Source organism: Engraulis encrasicolus, chromosome 24 (assembly GCF_034702125.1).
Source record: "Engraulis encrasicolus isolate BLACKSEA-1 chromosome 24, IST_EnEncr_1.0, whole genome shotgun sequence".
Classification (NCBI taxonomy): Eukaryota; Metazoa; Chordata; class Actinopteri; order Clupeiformes; family Engraulidae; genus Engraulis; species Engraulis encrasicolus.
Window position 1 is genome coordinate 38471690 of NC_085880.1, and position 19297 is coordinate 38490986.

The following is a 19297-nucleotide window of genomic DNA, read 5'->3' on the forward strand; positions in this document are numbered from 1 at the left end:
CTTTCAGTTGTTAAAATCACTTTGTCTGTGTTTTTTGTTTTTGTTTTTGTAGATGGCAAAATCCCACAGCCCCGTGTTACTCTGAAGCGACTCCCAGAGTGTGAGCTTGAGAGATTCAGAGCTAAGCGGCCATGCCTGAGTGACAGCCCACGGAGGGAAGAGGAAATCCCAAGATCCAGAAGTCGTGCGCCGAAAGATAGCCCCAGTCCTGCACCCAAATCGAAAGAGACCCCCTCTTCTGCACCTAAACTGAAAGATACTCCCCCTCCTGCCCCTCGATTGAAAGATACCCCCTCGTCTGCACCTAAACAGAAAGATACCCTCTCGTCTGCACCTAAACAGAAAGATACCCCCTCGTCCGCACCTAAACAGAAAGATACCCTCTCGTCCGCACAGAAAAGTACTCAATCGTCAGCACCTAAAGCGAAAGCTACCCCCTCTCCTGCACCTAAACAGAAAGATACTCCCCCTCCTGCCCCGAATCAGAAAGATACCCCCTCGTCTGCACAGAAAAGTATTCAATCACCTGCACCTAAAGCGAAAGCTTCTCCATCTCCTGCCCCTCGATCGAACAATACCCCCTCGTCTGCACCTAAACAGAAAGATACCCCCTCGTCTGCACCTAAACAGAAAGATACCCCCTCGTCTGCACAGAAAAGTACTCAATCGTCAGCACCTAAAGCGAAAGCTACCCCCTCTCCTGCACCTAAATCAAAAGATACCCCCTCTCCTGCCCCTCGATCAAAAGATACCCCCTCTCCTGCAACTAAACAGAAAGATACCCCCTCGTCTGCTCAGAAAAGTAATCAATCGTCAGCACCTAAAGCGAAAGGTACCCCCTCTCCTGCACAGAAAGGAACCCCCTCACCTGCTCCGAAAGACACACCATCTTCTTTACCTGAATCGAAAAATACGCCCTCGATTCCACCTGCACCAAAACATACCCCCTCCCCTGCACCGAAACAATCCCTCTCCGCTGCACCTGTGTCTGAGCCTGCCAGCGTATCCCTGAGCGCCACCCCTCCTCCACCACCACCACCACCACCTGCGGCAGAAGGGAAGGCGTGTGTGACGCCGGCTAGCCTCACACAGCCTCTGACGAAACAGCCCTGTGAAAACACAGCATCCACACAGCCTCTGTCGACTCAGCCCTCTGAGAACACACAGCCTGTGCCGACCCCATCTTCCGACAGCACATATACACAGTCTGTAACGACCCAGTCCTCTGAGAACACATCCGCACAGCCTGTTTCGACCCAGGCCTCTGAGAACACAGCATCTACACAGTCTGTGCCGACCCCATCTTCCGACAGCACAGCATCTACACCGCCTGTGCCCAACCAGCCCTCTGAAGACACAGCATCCACACAGCCTGACTGTGCACCGACAGACGTGTGTACACGCCCTCCTCAGTCAGAGGCAGAACGGCCAGGCTCTTCCCTTCCTGTAAACTCCACACAGCCCGTGCCCACACAAACACAACATCCCATAAAAAGTACAGCAGTGTCGTCCCCCCAGCCTGAAAGCTTGACGACAAACACGTGTCCGCAGCCGCCACTCACTCAACCCGAAGCTGATCAGCCATCACACACGCCCATAATAACCACCACAAGCTCCACGCAGCCCACACACTCGAGTGCGCACCCAACGCAGAAGCCCGAGGCGTCGGAGTCAGAGCCAGTGTCCACGACATGCACATCTGCTCCAGCTCCCACAGAGACAACATCCACTGAGTGCACCCCGTCGACCCAGACGCATCCCTCCACAACAAGTCCAAGCCAAACCACACCTCAAGCTGTGTCTACCACCACAGCAACAAGTACAATGCCATCGAGACCGATCCCTTCTCACCCCCGCCCGGTCTTCACTCCTTCTGGCCCAGGTCAGTATATCCCAGAATCCAACTGTAAGATAACGGCACTTTACCATTGTATTATATGAGTTTTGTTTTTGTCTTGTCCTATGTCATGCTTTGTTTATGTCATTGGGGGGGGTGTCTTTTTGTGTTTTTTTTCTGTTTCTGTTTTCTGTTTCTGTATCAGATGCACGGTCAATGGCACAGAACACAAGTTTCTGTTAAGACGAATAAATGATCTATCTATCTATCTATCTATCTATCTATCTATCTATCTATCTATCTATCTATCTATCTATCTATCTATCTATCTATCTATCTATCTATCTATCTATCTATCTATCTATCTATCTATCTATCTATCTATCTATCTAGGTCACCAGGTGGTACCCAGGCCTTCAGTGTTCGGCGGGGGACATGGACTCCCCTCCCCCCAGCCTCCCCCTCCCCCGAGGGTGATCTCAGCATCAGCAGCTGCAACCCAGTCCCCTCTGGCGGCGTACAGGGGGATCATCATCACCACGCAAAGCGGCAGCGCGGCTCCCCGCCAGACGCAGCCGGTGCTGGTGTCCCCGCAGGTGTACCAGGTGCTCATGCCTCGGCCTCAAGCCTCCGCCCCTCTCGCCACGGCAGCACCTGCAGCTGTTCGTCCTTCTCCTGCACCACCCAGGCTCCCTAGCTTTCCTGGTGGCAGTGGCGTTGGGCCCGTGTTCACGCCGCAGCGCCCGGCCGCCTCTCAGCAGCCCCGCGTCCTCCAACAGCTCACCCTGACTCCCTTCAGTCGGCCTGCTCCACAGCCTTACCATCCCCCTGCCTCCTCCCCCTCCTCGGCGGCGAACCCGGCGCTCGTTGGGCCACGTCAGGTCATCTTCGTGGTCAGGGCACCACGCGCTCTGCTGGCCAACAGTCCGTCGTCTGTGACTCCACAGATGCCAACGCCACGGCACACACCTGCGCATAATGCACCACAAACGACACTTGTCAATTCTGCGCCGATCAACAGCCCGAGGACACCGGTGGTACCGAGACCAGTGCAGCCACAGATGCCAGCGCCACGGCAGACGACACCAGTGAACTCTGGACGACCACGCCACGCGCCGCCGCCACCGAATTCTGCACCCACCAACCGCATGTTGACGTTCACGCCGGTACCAAGGCCAGCACAGCCTCAGATGTCTACACCTCCACGACCGGCACTTGTGAATTCTGCACGGGCCATCACCCCGAGTCGGGCTCTGACACCGGCTGCGGTACCCAGACCAGTGCAGCCACAGATGTCGGCACCACGGCAGGTGCTACTGAGCTCTGCACCAAGACCCGTACACAATCACACACCTGCCACTGCGACGCCAAGGCCTCTGCTCACTGCCTCCGCACAGCCAGGGCTTGCGCTTGCCAGTCCCACATCGACAGCCAACAGAAGAACCACAGCGAGCAGCACTACCTCTTCTTCGTCAACGCCCGCAGGACCACACACGGCGACTGTGAGTTCCACACCGACACCTAACAGAACCGCAGCGGATACCCGCAGTACCACTTCATCTGGACCCACTGGTCCACAGACAGGTGCCGTAAGTCCCGTACCGACGGCACCCAACAGAACCGCAGCATGTCCTCCACCGAGCACCATATCTAAAACTGCAGATCCCCTCACGGTGTCGAACTCGACCCTGACCACGTCCACCACCACCACTTCTCTGTCTACTACGCCCAACAAAAGCACACCTGCAAACGCAAACACTGCCACTGCTGGACCTGCGCGACCCATCCACCCGTTCTTCCAGCGCGCTGCGGCCAAAGCGGTGCCCCTGAAACACCAGGCGAGCAGCCCTCCCCTCGGGATGCCCAGTGCCAAGCAGCCACGCATCTCCTCCTCCTCCTCCTCATCCTCCACCACCACCTCCTCCTCTTCCTCCTCCTCCACCACCACCACCACCTCTTCCACCTCCTCTTCCACCAACACCTCCTCCTCTTCCTCCTCCTCCACCACCACCACCACCTCTTCCATCCCCTCTTCCACCTCCTCTTCCACCACCACCACCTCCTCCTCTTCCTCCTCCTCCTCTTCCTCTGCAATTGCTGCTGCTAGTGGTGATGCTGGTGTGGTCGGCTCGGTCATTTCCTCTTCTGGTGGTGGTGATGGTGATGCTGGTTTGATCAGCCCAGTGAAATGTGTCCAGTCTGCCTTCACAAAGACCAGCGGAGGACCAGGTGGGGATGTGTTGACACCCGAGGCGAAGCATTCACCAATTGTGCCTTTGTCATCATCATCATCATTATCCTCATCATCGTTGTCGTCATCTAAGCCAGCACTCTCCTCCACTGCCCCTCTCTCCTCTTCCTCACCAGCTGTGCCAGTGATGAGTGCTGCTGTTGCCGCCAGGGGCCTCTCTCCTCAGGCGGATGGCAAAGATGGCTGTGGGCAGGATATGGAGATCAGCAGCAGCAGCAGCAGCAGTGATGTGACCCCAGCTGCATGCCCGCTGCCGCGGCCCTCTTCTCCTGCCCCCTGTGGGGGTTCTACCTCCCCGGGCTCTCAGACCGACCCCGCCCCCATGCCCCGCCCCCCCTCTCCTTGTCGCCTGGGTTCTCAGCCCGACCCCGCCCCCTGTTCCTTTTCTTCTCCCCCTGGCTCCCAGCCTGTCCACGTCCCCGTCCCCATGCCCTGCCCCCCCTCTCCTTGTCGCCTGGGTTCTCAGCCCGACCCCGTCCCCCGCTCCCCTTCTCCACCGGGGTCTCAGCCTGACCGCGCCCCCTGTTCCTTTTCTTCTCCCCCTGGCTCCCAGCCTGTCCACGTCCCCATGCCCTGCCCCCCCTCTCCTTGTCGCCTGGGTTCTCAGCCCGACCCTGTCTCCCGCTCCCCTTCACCTCCTGTCTCTCAGCCCGACCCCATGCCCCGCCCCCCCTCTCCTTGTCGCCTGGGGTCTCAGCCTGACGGCGTCTCCCGCTCCCCTTCTCCTCCTGTCTCTCAGCCTGACCCTGTCTCCCGCTCCCCTTCTCCCCCCCTGGACAGCCTGGATGATTTCCTCACCCCTGACTGCTCGCAGCTAACGGTAGACATGGACGTTGACGACGTCGACGATGTGTCCTGCCTTCCTCCCGCCACATCCGGCCCGGACTCTCCTCCTCTTACTTCTCGCTCTGCCGCATCCCCCATTGGCCAATCACCAGCTGAGGACGCGACTGACAAGGACGCCATGGAGATAGGCGATGCCGACGTGTCCACAGAAGAGGCGGCGGACACCTTCCTCTCGCTGACATTAGACCCTGACTCCTCTCCAGAGCAGCAGCAGCAGCAGCAGCAGCAGCCGTATCCGAGGCCTGGTCAGGACCAGCCGGCAGGTGCCCCTGCTGAGCTCTCCTCACCCCACAGGTATGGCTCTTATGTTAACATACTGTATGTGCAATGATGTGTGTACTGTCTTGTTTATTCCGTTTTTTAATTCTTGTAATTCAATTTTCAATTCACCTCTTTTTTTTGTAACAGACACAAGTGCGTGGTCCTTATCAACATAGAAAAGCAAAGTACTAGCCAGCTGCTTGGCTCAGTGGCAAAGGTGCTGGATTAGGGATATGGAGGTTGTGAGAAAAGCAAAGTACAATTTGTAATTGTAATGTAATTAATTGTAATGTAAAGTAATTGTACTGTATTGTGTACTCTGTTTTTCCAATATATTTATGCTACTGCACAGCACACCTTAATTTCCCCTCGAGATCAATAACTAATACTCTACTCTACTCTCGTTCCCCTTCTCGCCCTCGTAGCCCCGGGGAGCGGGTGAAGTGGGTGGACCCGCTGGAGGACGACTTGGGCCTGGGCGACGGGCTGGACTGCTCCATGAGCTCCACCAGCAGCAGCAGTGAGGAGGAGAAGCTGCTGTCCCTACAGGAGATCCTGGAGCGCAGCGCGCGGCCGCCCGCTACGCCGGAGAAGGGCGCCTTCCCCGAGCCCGGCACACCTATGGCCAGAACCAGAGGAGTCAGAGTCACGGTGAGTGTGGTGGCATTAGTGGTTGGTTGTATAGTTTAAAGAAAATGAGGTATCGGACACAATCAAGAACATTAAGTGAAGACATTTTTCTTTCTATATCGGACACACATCAAAAAAAGGTTTTTTTTGAGGTGCTGGCAATCAAATTTCAAAGAAATAAAGAAAATGTTGCACACTCTGCTCCATTTTTTTTTTTTGAAGTGACGTTTCAGCCGTTTCTCTCGACGGCCAGACGGCTGAATCATTACTTCAAAATATAACATGCAGCAGAGTGTGAGGCTTTTTCTTCATTTTCTTTGAACAAGGCAATGCAAGTTTATTTGTTTTTGTTTTTTTGTTTTGTTTTTTTTTATAGCGCATTTCATACACAGATACAACTCGATGTGCTTTACAAAAAAATGAATGAAGAAGAAAATGAAAGAAAGAAATAGGAGTAAAAGAAAATTAAAACATTAAGATGAAACACATGGTTAATAATAAAGACAATCATGAAAATATATAATTTAAAGCTGCTAGGGGAGTACATCTGAGAACAGCTTCTACAGAGTCTAGATTTAAAGCTATCAATGGTGGATGCATTTTTTGCAACATGTGGGATAGTTTGTCATCGTTTTCCTATCAGCCCCACTTTCAGCCCCTTTCCCATCTCTTGTGGTTATTTGGCTTCCCCTTTTTTATTCCTTTTGTTTTCTTTTTCCCGCTCGCACTGAAGTTCCTGTTTTTGCTTTCCTTTCTCTTTCCTGGACTGTTGCTTCCTTTTTCTTGCATGCATCCTCTTCTCTTACTGTAAGGCAGGCATGGAGAAGATCCACCTCGTCATGAATGAAAAGTGCAACTGTCTCAGTCATGATGAATTTTTATAATTTGATTGTGGATTTAAGTATTCGTGCAAAAGGTAACATTTGTGAACTGGCAGCATGAATTCTGGAAATAGACTAGTACAAATATTACACAGTGCACCTTTATTTATTTTTTTACTTTCCTTTCTCTTTCCTGGATTATTGCTTCCTTTTTTCTTGCATGCATCCTCTTCTCTTACTGTAAGCCCTGTTCGCTCTGCTTCTAAAGATGCCCAGTCTTGTATCTGTCTTCAATTTATTTGGCCCTTTTCACATGCATATGTGCATTAAGATAACCCTTGATACAATCAAGCTTTTAAAAAACAAAAAATATGTGTGAGGAATTTAATATATCGCAATCTATTTCTGCGCTTTATTGGTGTGGCCAATGTAGGTATTTTTAGGCAGTATCGGCCGATCACAATCAGGTGTCTCTAGTTTTAAGTTTTATTTGCTTTTCTCACACACATACGGTATGCACATTAAGATGCCCTTGGCACAAGCTTTTTTTTTTTTAAGATGCAGCCAATTTTTGCCCTCAGTAACCGTGTGGTATTTTTTGTTTAAATGTTAGGTGGAGCCTGTCAAAGCCAAACCGGTCTGCTACAAGAACACCCTTGACCAGATGCTGCTCGAGAGGGAACAGAATCAGAGGTGAGCAGAGTGGCACCTTGCACACTGGGAAACTCCAACTCCTATTGTCATTTTGACACAGCACACTGCACACAACGAAATTGCATTTATGCTTCACCCGTGCAAGGGGGCAGCCCGAAAGGGAGCAGTGCGACGGGACGGTACCATGCTAAGGTCATGGAGGAGGATGGAGAAGAGCACTGGTTAATTGGTTAATAATTAACTGTGGCACCTTGCACACTGGTATCGCGTGCATACTACAGTGGTATGGAAACCCAATGTAATTTCGAATGAAAAAGGTTTTTCAGCCCTGATTAACCCATTTTAGCCTAAGCCCATTTTGGGAAAGGATGCCCTCTGCCTATTAAAACCTATATCTCAGCCTCCGAAGACCATCAAAACATGAAATAAGTTGCATTTAAACGCTAGGGCATTCGTTTTGCATTAGAATGTGTTCATTCAGCTCTAACATAGCCACTTTTTAAATAAATACTTCTCAAATGTCAAGAGCCTGAATGCAGCGTATATGTCGCTCCAGGACACAATGGGTTAAAACCTAAATGTCTCAGACTCAGATGCTTATTTTGCATTAGAATGTGTGTGCATATGCAGCAGTGTGTCGCTCCAGGCGAAAATGGGTTAACCCTTACCTATCGTCCTGTGCTCAGGTCCAAGGCCCGCGAGGAGGAGCTGTTGCAGGGCTGCCAGGAGGACCTACTGCAGCTGAACGCTGAGGAAGAGGAGGAGGAGGATGAAGAGGAGAAGAAGGGGGAGCAGGAGGAGGACATCTCTCAGGAACAGCAGTATGTGCACATGTCTCTCTCGTTACTGCCTCAGTGACAACAACCTGCTATTTATTGCCTTCGTCAGTGTGTCTTCAAGGTTTAGGCAAGGTTAGGTTCCTTTCTTAAAGGTACGCTGTGATCGTTTTTGTAGCAGCTTCTTTCCCGAATTCATGCAGCCCATTCACAAATGTTACCTTTTACCTTACCAAATTCCCCCTTGACCTCATCACAAGCCTTCCAACGCCCCCTTGACCTTGTCATAAACCTTCAAATGCCCCCCTTGTATTTAAAAGCAATATAGACCCTTGCCCCCCCCCATCTGCAATTGAGAGCCCCCCTCACAGCTCCCCAATGCCCCGCTGGGCTGCAATACCCCCGTTGAGAACCTCTATGCTACAGTCAATAGGAAGATTCCACAACTTGGCCACCCCACTGCATGTCAGTATGGAGAAGCTGTTCCTGCCCCAACTCCCCACTCCCCACAGTTCCCTTCTTTGTACAGTAGCGTCAATTGTCATTGCATTGCTTATGTTTTATATTTAAGCTGCTGGATAAGACGTGTATTCAATGAGTTTTCTTTGGTTTTAGTGGATCTGTTATCGAAGAAGCATATTCCCTGCTGTACATTGATTACCAATTACGGGTACTAATTAAGTTCTTGCCATTTGCTGTGGTAGTACCACCTGAAATCTGCAACTATAAAAAAAACACCAATGACCTGTGTACATTTGCAGAGTTGTATAATAAAGTAGAAGTTGTCTATTGTATGATATTACATGGTTTCCATGTAAGTTTGTGCATTAATTCCCCAATGTGTCTCCTATGTGCCCGTGCAGTAAGTTTGTTAATTCCCCAATGTGTCTCCACTGTGCCCGTGCAGTAAGTTTGTGCATTAATTCCCCAATGTGTTGTCTCTCTGCCCGTGCAGTAAGTTTGTGCATTAATTCCCCAATGTGTCTCCTTTGTACCCATGCAGTAAGTTTGTGCATTTCTTCATTGTCTCCACTGTGCCTGTGCAGTAAGTTTGTGCATTAATTTCCCAATGTGTTTCCTCTGTGCCCGTGCAGTAAGTTTGTTAATTCCCCAATATGTCTTCTCTGTGCCCGTGCAGTAAGTTTGTGCATTAATTCCCCAATGTGTTTCCTCTGTGCCCGTGCAGTAAGTTTGTGCATTAATTCCTCAATGTGTCTCCTCTGTGCCCGTGCAGTAAGTTTGTGCATTAATTCCCCAATGTGTCGTCTCTGTACCCGTGCAGTAAGTTTGTGCATTAATTCCCCAATGTGTCGTCTGTGCCCGTGTAGTAAGTTTGTGCATTTCTCCAATGTCTCCACTGTGCCCGTGCAGTAAGTTTGTGCATTAATTCCTCAATGTGTCTCCTCTGTGCCCGTGCAGTAAGTTTGTGCATTAATTCCCCAATGTGTCGTCTCTGTACCCGTGCAGTAAGTTTGTGCATTAATTCCCCAATGTCTCCTATGTGCCCGTGCAGTAAGTTTGTTAATTCCCCAATGTGTCTCCACTGTGCCCGTGCAGTAAGTTTGTGCATTAATTCCCCAATGTGTCTCCTTTGTACCCATGCAGTAAGTTTGTGCAGCGCTACACGCTGTTGGCCACCACCATCCGGGACGTGCACCCCGGCGAGGAGCTCTTCTCCCCGGCCACCTTCGGACGCCTCTTCACCCAGCACAGCCTGGCGCTGCCCACGGAGGGCATCTCGCCACAGAACCGGGCCCAGCGCACACTTCTCAGGTACACAGCTGTGTGTTAGTCATTAGTATACTAATGCATAGTATACACTACTGTATGGTGCTGTTTCCACGTAGCTGGATATTTTTGTAAATGTAGCTGTTTTGGCCTTATGTTTCAACGTATACGGAGGTTTGAAATCTGCAGATGAAAAATCTGGTTTTAAAAATATATTTAGGGGACTAAAAGGCACCTCTTACAATAGTTTATCCAAATGTTGCATTTACACCTTAACAGGATAAAAAAAATATCCACATTAAAAAATATCCAGCTACAAGGATACGACACCTACATTACCAAAAGTATTCGCTAACCTGCCTTGACTCACATACAAACTTAACTGCCGACCCTGTATTAGTCATTATTGTCCACATGCACATGCACTTTATTATTCTATTCATTTCAATTTCTTAGGGACCATGTATCTACAATTGAAACATAAATACTGCCATTCCATGCATTGTCCATGAGTTAGCCTCAGGCTAATTTATATCGGCAGTATTATATTATTATACTCATTATATTTGCTAACTTGCCTTGACTCACATGTGAACTCAACTGCCATCCCCTGCCATGGTATCGGTCCACCTTTTGCAGCACCTTTGCAGCTTTACCCGGACGTGGCGCACGTAGCTGCAGCGACTCCTTACTCTCCCAACTCGCAGTGTTTATTTTGTGTTATAATGTGTCATTCGAAATGTCTATCGTCGGAAACTATGTCGGAACGCATGTACAGTCGGCAACAGCTGTTGCAGATAAGAATGGACAACTCAAGCGATGTATTGGATATACCAATAGAGACACTGGAAGAACTTGGGATACTACGGCGGCATACATCGGACCCGTCTGCTTCGCCTACATGGAGACGGCGAAAGAGGTGCTCTAGAATTAGGAAGAGAGGCAAACGAGGTGGCGTCGAAACACGGCTTGCAGCCAACCCAACTCGTCCAGCAATACCATCAATTCTCTTGGCAAACGTAAGATCTATGGACAATAAGATGGATGACATACGGCTACTAAGATCAGCGAACAAAACTGTGAGGAACTGCTGTGTGACCGTGTTTACAGAATCATGGCTGAACGACGGCATACCCGACTCGGCTTTACAACTGGAGCAACTTACGTGCCACCGAGCGGACAGAGCCCTTGCAGAGAAAAAACGAGGGGGAGGAATATGTGTTTACACACATGATGCTTGGTGCAAAAATGCTACGGTGGTACAGAGACACTGCTCTCCACTAGTGGAGTTCATGATCATCAAGTGCCGACCCTTCTATCTACCAAGAGAAATATCCGCCATTCTACTGGTCGCAGTTTACCTCGCTCCTAGCAATACCACCAGCGCCAGAAGCGAGGCACTGAACGAGCTGCATCGGGGAATCAGTGAACAACAAGATGCACACCCAGATGCCTTCACAGTGGTCATGGGAGATTTCAACCACGGAAATCTCAAAACAGTTCTTCCAAAATTTCACCAACATGTTAACTTTCCAACAAGAGGACAAAACACCCTGGACTTTGTTTATACCCCAAAACAAGGAGCATACAAGGCAAAGCCCATCCCCCACATCGGCCTATCAGACCACCTAACGATTCTGCTACTGCCAGCCTACAGACAAAAGGTAAAACTCACCAAACCAGCTCTGAAGGAGGTGAGAAAATGGCCAGAAGGAGCCGTGTCACGACTACAAGACTGCTTTGAAACCACAGATTGGGACATGTTCAAAACAGCTGCCACAGCAACCACATTGACATTGAGGAGTACACAGACACCGTGACCTCCTACATCACAAAATGCATTGATGATGTTACAGAAATAAAACGCATCACCACCAGGGCCAACCAGAAGCCATGGTTCACAGGAGACGTTCACAGACTGCTGAGGGCCAGAGACAAAGCCTTCAGAGCAGGAGACGTAGCTGGCCTAAAAGCAGCAAGAGCAAACCTGTCCCAGGGCATCAGGAAAGCAAAAAAGGAATACTCGGACAAAATAACAACACACTTCAAAGACAGCAGAGATGCACAGAGCCTGTGGCAGGGCATACAGGCCATCACGGACTATAAGCCCGCACCACGAAGCTGTGACAACAACACCTCTCTGCTAAACGACCTGAACAGTTTCTTTGCCCGTTTTGAAGCACAAAATGACACTCATCCACAGAAAACTCCCCCTCCCCCCCATGATCAACCCCTGTACCTGTCCTCTGCCAGTGTGAAGAGGACACTGGCCACCATCAACCCACGCAAAGCAGCTGGCCCAGACAACATACCTGGCCGAGTGTTGAAGGATTGTGCAGAAGAGCTGAAGGATGTCTTCACAGACATCTTTAACATCTCTCTGGAGCAAGCAGTCATCCCATCACTTTTCAAAGCTGCTACCATCATACCCGTGCCGAAGAAATCATCACCATCATGCTTCAATGACTACCGTCCTGTAGCACTGACGCCCATAATCATGAAGTGCTTCGAACGGCTAGTCCTGTCACACATCAAAGCCACCCTACCCCCCACCCTGGACCCCTACCAGTTCGCATACCGAGCCAAGCGATCCACGGAGGATGCAATCTGCTCTGCCCTCCATCCAGCCCTCACCCACTTGGACAATAAAGACTCATATGTGAGAATGCTGTTCATTGACTTCAGCTCAGCATTCAATACCATAATACCACAACAACTCATCAGAAAACTGGACAAACTAGGTTTCAGCACCTCCCTCTGCAACTGGCTGCTGGACTTCCTGATGCAGAGACCACAAGCAGTACGGGTAGGGAATAACACCTCAAGCACCCTGACCCTGAGCACGGGGGCTCCGCAAGGTTGTGTTCTCAGCCCCCTGCTGTTCACGCTGCTGACACATGACTGCACAACGACCCACAGCACTAACCATCTAGTGAAGTTTGCGGATGATACAACACTGGTGGGCCTCATCACTAAGGGCGATGAGACCCACTACAGAGAAGAAGTAGACCTGCTGGCCAGATGGTGCAAAGACAACAACCTCCTGCTGAATGTCAACAAGACCAAGGAGATTGTTGTCAACTTTCAGAGGGTCCTAAAACAACTGCCACCACTGACCATCGACGGTGATGCTGTGGAGAGACTGAGCAGCACCAAGTTCCTTGGAGTGCACATCAGCGACGACCTCTCTTGGACCACCAACACTACATCACTGGCGAAGAAGGCCCATCAGCGTCTCTACTTCTTGCGCAAACTAAAGAAGGCAAGTGCTACACCCTCCATCATGACAACATTCTACAGAGGAACCATAGAGAGCGTCGTGTCCAGCTGCATCACAGTGTGGGGAGGAAGCTGCACGGAGAAAAACAGGAAGACACTCCAGCGTGTTGTGAACACAGCGAAGAAGATCATTGGAGTACCACTCCCCTCCCTGCAGGACATTTACACCGCACGCCTCACCCGAAAAGCACTGATGATCATCAAAGACACAAGCCACCCTGCACACAAACTGTTCAGCCTCCTGCCCTCTGGAAAGAGGTACAGGCGCCTCCGTTCCCGTACCACCAGGCTTACAAGCAGCACGATGCATCAAGCAATCAAGATACTGAACACTCAACCCACTCTCCCTTCACTGTCAGCCTCTAGCCAGCCAGGCCACTGACAACGCTCCCCCCCCTCATCCCCACCACCATATCTGCGACTGAACACTCCACCTGCACTACTACATCTGTGACTGAACTTTCAACCTGCACTAACTCAAAACATACACATGCACACACACACACACACACACACACACACACACACACACACACACACACACACACACACACAGACACACACACACACACACACACACACACACACAAGCACACTGCACTTTCTGCACTAAACCCAAACATACACACACTGACACACAACTCATACTCACACACATACACACACACACACACACACACACACACACACATACACAGGTACACACACACAGACGCACACCGCACTTTCTACCTGCACTAAACACACACACACACACACACACACACACACACACACACACACACACACACACACACACACACACGCACACAAAACACATACAAACACACACACACACATACTGCTGCTGGTGTATTTAAATAAAAACCTTTTTTTTAATTATTTATTTCTTCAAATGCTACTATTACTATGTCAGAACGCTATAAAGGACTTTTAGGAAAAAGAACAACAAAATACCTCCTCTTAATGTATGTTCTCTACAAGTCTTCTGTTGTCCAGTCTTGCACTTTAAATGTCTGTATGAGCAATGTCTACGTCCATACTGTCTATGTCCATGTATGAGTACTGTCTATGTCTATACTGTCTATGTCCTTACCTAGATTAGTCTATGTCTGCATGGGAGAGCAAGAAACGCAATTTCAAATTCTTTGTATGACCAGTGCATGTAAAGAAATTGACAATAAACTTGACTTGACTTGACTTGACTTTACTCATCTGCGCCCCCTAGGGGATTTAAGTGGTGTCTGCAGAGGTTACCATGATCCTCTGTGGGTGCTGTTGTCTGGCTGGCAGGCTTATTTTCTCTCACTGTGCGTGTGTGTGTGTGTGTGTGTGTGTGAGTGTGTGTGTGTATGTGTTTGATTTTATGTGTGTGTGCGGGTGCATGTGTGTGTCCGTGCATTGCATGTATGTGTGTGTGTGTGTGTGTGTGTGTGTGCGTGTGTGTATGTGGTTGTGTGTGAATGTGTGTGTGTGTTTCCCAGGGCCAGCCCCAGTCAAGCCCTCCTGCTGGTCCAGGCAGGGCTGCTGAAGACGGCCTTCGCCACCAGCCCCTGCCCCCCTGCTGTGGCACGCTGGCTCTTCCAGGTAACCTTATCTAACACCACACTGCTTTCATTACTTACTTGGTAAAGGGGTGCCACACCTCCATTTTAATGTTCTTTTTAAACGGTCTTTCTTTTTTACTCTCTCTCTCTCTCTCTCTCTCTCTCTCTCTCTCTCTCTCTCTCTCTCTCTCTCTCTCTCTCTCTGTCTGTGTGTGTCTCTCTCTCTCTCTCTCTCTCTCTCTCTCTCTCTGTCTGTGTCTCTCTCGCTCCCTCTCTTTCTCTCTGTCTCTGTCTTATTCACTATCAATATGTCCATCTCTCTCTCTGTCTCTCTGTCCCTCTCTCTCTCTCTCATGCCTATAATGATCCAATATGTGTTTTTAAATTCTTTATCTGAAAGAAGAAAAATCCGCACTCACAAACTAAGTCTCATTATTTATATATATAGATTACCACCATGTCCAAAAGCAAACGTGTAACGGCTATCAAGCCTTCATCAGTGTGTGGTTTAAATTCTTTATCCCCTCTAGATGATGTCAGTGCATTCAGACCTGCGCATATCAGCCCAGATCCTGCAGAATCTGAAGGAAATAGCTTTGACGGCTGGCCTGAGGATAGGTAAGCATATGAGTCTGGAACCTGTATATTATTTTACCTGTGCAATGGCGTCGTTTACATGAGACATTTAATTCATAATTAACTCAATTTAATTCTGAATAAAGCTTAATTCGGCTTTGAAAATGTCATGTGAACACCTCACAGTTCGGAATTAAATGAAAGTTCAATGTAAACCAATGTGAACTATTAAATTCTGAATTATTAGTTTGGAATTAAAAGCGTCATGTAAACGTGGCCATTATGTTAATACAATGTTCAGTCAAGCACTGGGAATATACCAGGCACCAGAGTGTTCGTCCCATAATGTAATTATGACAGTTCTATCAGGGCCAGTCAGTTGTTAAAACACTTAAAGAGTCAACATTTTAGAGTGGGGACCAGGTGTTTGTGTTTTGTGTATGTGTGTTGAGTGGAGACATGCGTCTGCAGGTGTGTAATGTGTGTAATGACTGTGTGTGTGTGTTCAGTAGCTAACAGGGACCTGCGTTTTCGGGTGTGTAATGTTTGTCTGGGTGTGTGTGTGTTGTGTGTGCAGTAAAGAGCGGGGACCTGCGTTTCTAGGTGTGTGTGTCTTTGTCTGTGTCTGTGTGTGTGTGTAACTAATATGTGTGTGTGTGTGTTTTCTGTTCAGTAAAGAGCGGGGACCTGCGTTTCTAGGTGTGTAACTAAAGTGTGTGTGTGTGTGTGTGTGTGTGTGTGTGTGTGTGTGTGTGTGTGTGTGTGTGTGTGTGTGTGTGTGTGTGTGTGTGTGTGTGTGTGTGTGTGTGTGTGTGTGTGTGTGTTTAGTAGAGAGTGGGGACCTGCGTTTCCAAGTGTGGGTGCCGAGCGTGCGGGACGTGGCGCTGGTGCTGCTCAACATGGGCGTGCCCTTCATCCGCATGTTCCCCCTGGACATGCTGCAGCCGCCCTTCACAGAGGCAGACCTGCTGTAAGGAACCACACCAGCACAACTAGACTTCATCACATTATATTACATTACACTACTTTACATTACATTACACTACTTTACATTACATTACATTACATTACACTACTTTACATTACATTACATTACATTACGTTAGAGACCTGCTGTAAGGAACCACACCAGCACAACTAGACTACATTACATTACATTACATTACAGCTGTAAGGAACCACACCATCACAACTAGACTACATTACATTACATTACTTTACATTACATTACATTACATTACATTACTTTACATTACAGACCTGCTGTAAGGAACCACACTATCACAATTAGATTACATTACATTACATTACAATCAGGGCTTGAAAACGAAATTATTTTTCAAACGTTCCGTTCCGAACGGTTCAGGCAAGTTTCAGTTTAACGTTTTCGTTCCTGCAATCGTTCCCCCACAAAAATATCGTTCCTGAACCGGTTCGGAACGAAAAATAACGTTCGTTCTTAACGTTCCTGCAGTGTTTAACGGCCATATTAAGTCTATTTTCGTGGACTTTATCTTAGAATAGACGTACTCATTATTTCCCCTTGATTTACACAGCTATTCTCAAAAATAATAACACACCCAAAAACACTCAGATGGGCTCCATCCTGGCAGATTTAACCGGATGCCTATAATTCTTATCAAAAGTAGCCTATGCCAGCCCAGTAGCGGTGGGTGGATGTTGATTAGGGAGGCACAATACAGAATAGCCAGAGAGTTTAAAAAAATAGCCAGAGAGAGTTCCTAAAAAAAATCTCTGGAATAGCGCAGGTAAACGTCAGCATAATAAGAGGTGTCGATAGGCATGGATTTCAGTTCTTGCCTAGCTCTATTTAATAGGCCATGATTAGGTTTGCAGCAAGTGAAACGTGTAAGTAAAGGGGACACAGTTTGCTCCACAAAAAAATCCCAAACTGTTTTGAGATGTGCACGATGCAAGGGGTCACTAGTTCTAGAGAAGGGACAGGTTGCATAGTCTGAAACCTCGGATATGCTCTCAGATATCGGCTACCAACCATTACAGTGCAAGTCCATCACCACAAAACCGGAGACCTTTTGTAGCCCAACAGAAGCGTCACAAAAGTTTCCACGTAGTCCAACCCATCAGCCCAGCCCTTTGCACGACAGTCTTTCTCTATCCCTGCTCGTTGTCACACGCGACCTACTGTTATTCGTGATGACAGCCAGGAAATATTGCGTAATACTGAGGAAACCATCGAAACATGCGGGCCAGCTAACGTCAGCTAGCATCTGTCCATCTACCACGAATGACTTTATCCCGCATTGACCACCACAACAGATAAATAAGACGTCCTTGATTACAGCACATAAAACACCAGCTCTCACCTCTCTTCTCTACAACCGACAGTGGGATACGCTGCGCACAACAAAAGCACTTCAGTAACTTTACGACAACATAATTTGCCATAACCGCATTGAACATCGAGGCACTCGGCGGTGCCATTACAAGTAGTAAGCTAAACATGACTTACCCACCAGTTGCCTCTCGAGAGCACTCTGCGAATTAGGTTCATCAAATCGCCTATCCAATTCCTTTGCAAATCATAGACTGTATGGTCCAAATACTCTGTCCCTGTAGGAATCCCAACGCCGATCTCAAGACATGTTCTCTTTTGCTCTCCATGGTGTCAATATAAAACTCTGTAGGCCTACTGTCCGTGAATGAGACTGAAGAACAGCGCGGGTAAAGTGTCATTTCTCTTACAAAAACTTATTTGATATTGGTGGTCAACAACTTTAGGGCGGGTTTATTAGAGCCAACTTCCAATCACTACGAGAAAGCCAGGAGAACAGAGACAGTTTAGTTCTAGTTTCCTATCAAAATCTCTGAGGAGAAGCACATCCTAAAATTTACCCAGGAAGTTTCTCCATACAATGCAGTGCACTCTGATTGGCCAATGCTCCTCAATATTTTATCAATCGGCGGCAAGAGCTCAGGTGAAGCAAAATGCTGTTGCTGCATGTTTCCCCTCATACACGTCAGTAGCCGAACTAAAAGACTGCTCGTCGCCATGGTTACTCCTCAAACAAAATCGTGCACTTGTATGAAATATAGAGAACGAAATAAAAACCGTTATTAACCGGTTTGTAGATTTCAGAATAACGTTTTTGTTCCGGAACACTTGAAGACCATTTCGTTTTCGTTTCCGTTTCCGTTCCTTGAAAAATTCCATAAAATTTCGTTCGTTTTCGGTTTTCGTTTTCGTTCCTTGAACCGGTTCGGAGCCCTGATTACAATAGATGACAATAGATTACATTACAGCTGTAAGGAACCACACCATCTCAACTAGATTACATCACATTACATTATATATGTATTGCATAACATTACAGACCTGCTGTAAGGAATCACACCATCTCAACTAGACTACATCACATCACATTACACTATACATGTATTACATTACATTACATTACAGACCTGCTGTAAGGAATCACACCATCACACGTAGACTTCTTGGTAGCCCCTTACCAGTCACCATCCTGCCACTGGAACGTTGTAATAGTCACTGCAGGGTTCCCACTGGTGCTTGAATTCCTTGAAAATGCTTGAATTTTAATTACGTGTTTTCAAGGTTGTGAAAATGCTTGAATTTTTGGTGAAGTGCTTGAAAATGCTTGGAATTTGTCCAAAGTCAAACTCAGTAAACCAAATAATAGAAATACAGGTAGGCCTACATCAAAAATCTGAGGGAGTGAGATGTCAGATGGGATTTGCCATTCAACATCTTAAAATTAATGAAAATGCAGGAAATTGCATTTTAAAAACACAACATTTTCTGGGGGAGGACCCCCACACCCCCTTCCCGCAACCTATTAAAGGTGCTGGAAAACTGAAAATTTGGTGCTTGAAGGTCCTTGAAAAGGGCTTGAATTTGTTCATGAAAAAGGCGTGGGAACCCTGTCTCTGAAAAAACTTAACTACCATAATACTGAACCACTATGACAGTGCACAGGGCCTTAAGTAATACATTAATGAGATACGTGTTGACATGGGAGGAACTTCTCCTTAAAGCTCCTCATTAACTTTCATATTTTCAATTAGCTGAAGATCTTGAAGTAAAGTACAAC

General features: G+C 48.1%; 1 protein-coding gene across 1 annotated transcript in view; it reads left to right on the forward strand.

The window, feature by feature from the left end:
- The window catches only part of slf2 (SMC5-SMC6 complex localization factor 2), a 32907-nt gene that overhangs the window by 2561 nt on the left and 11049 nt on the right, over nt 1-19297 (forward strand). Inside the window, exons 2-10 of the mRNA XM_063191287.1 lie at nt 53-1882; nt 2231-5228; nt 5621-5846; nt 7260-7339; nt 7987-8121; nt 9682-9849; nt 14568-14670; nt 15161-15248; nt 16035-16176. Coding sequence (XP_063047357.1) covers nt 53-1882; nt 2231-5228; nt 5621-5846; nt 7260-7339; nt 7987-8121; nt 9682-9849; nt 14568-14670; nt 15161-15248; nt 16035-16176 — 5770 coding nt within the window. The remainder of the gene's footprint in view (nt 1-52; nt 1883-2230; nt 5229-5620; nt 5847-7259; nt 7340-7986; nt 8122-9681; nt 9850-14567; nt 14671-15160; nt 15249-16034; nt 16177-19297) is intronic.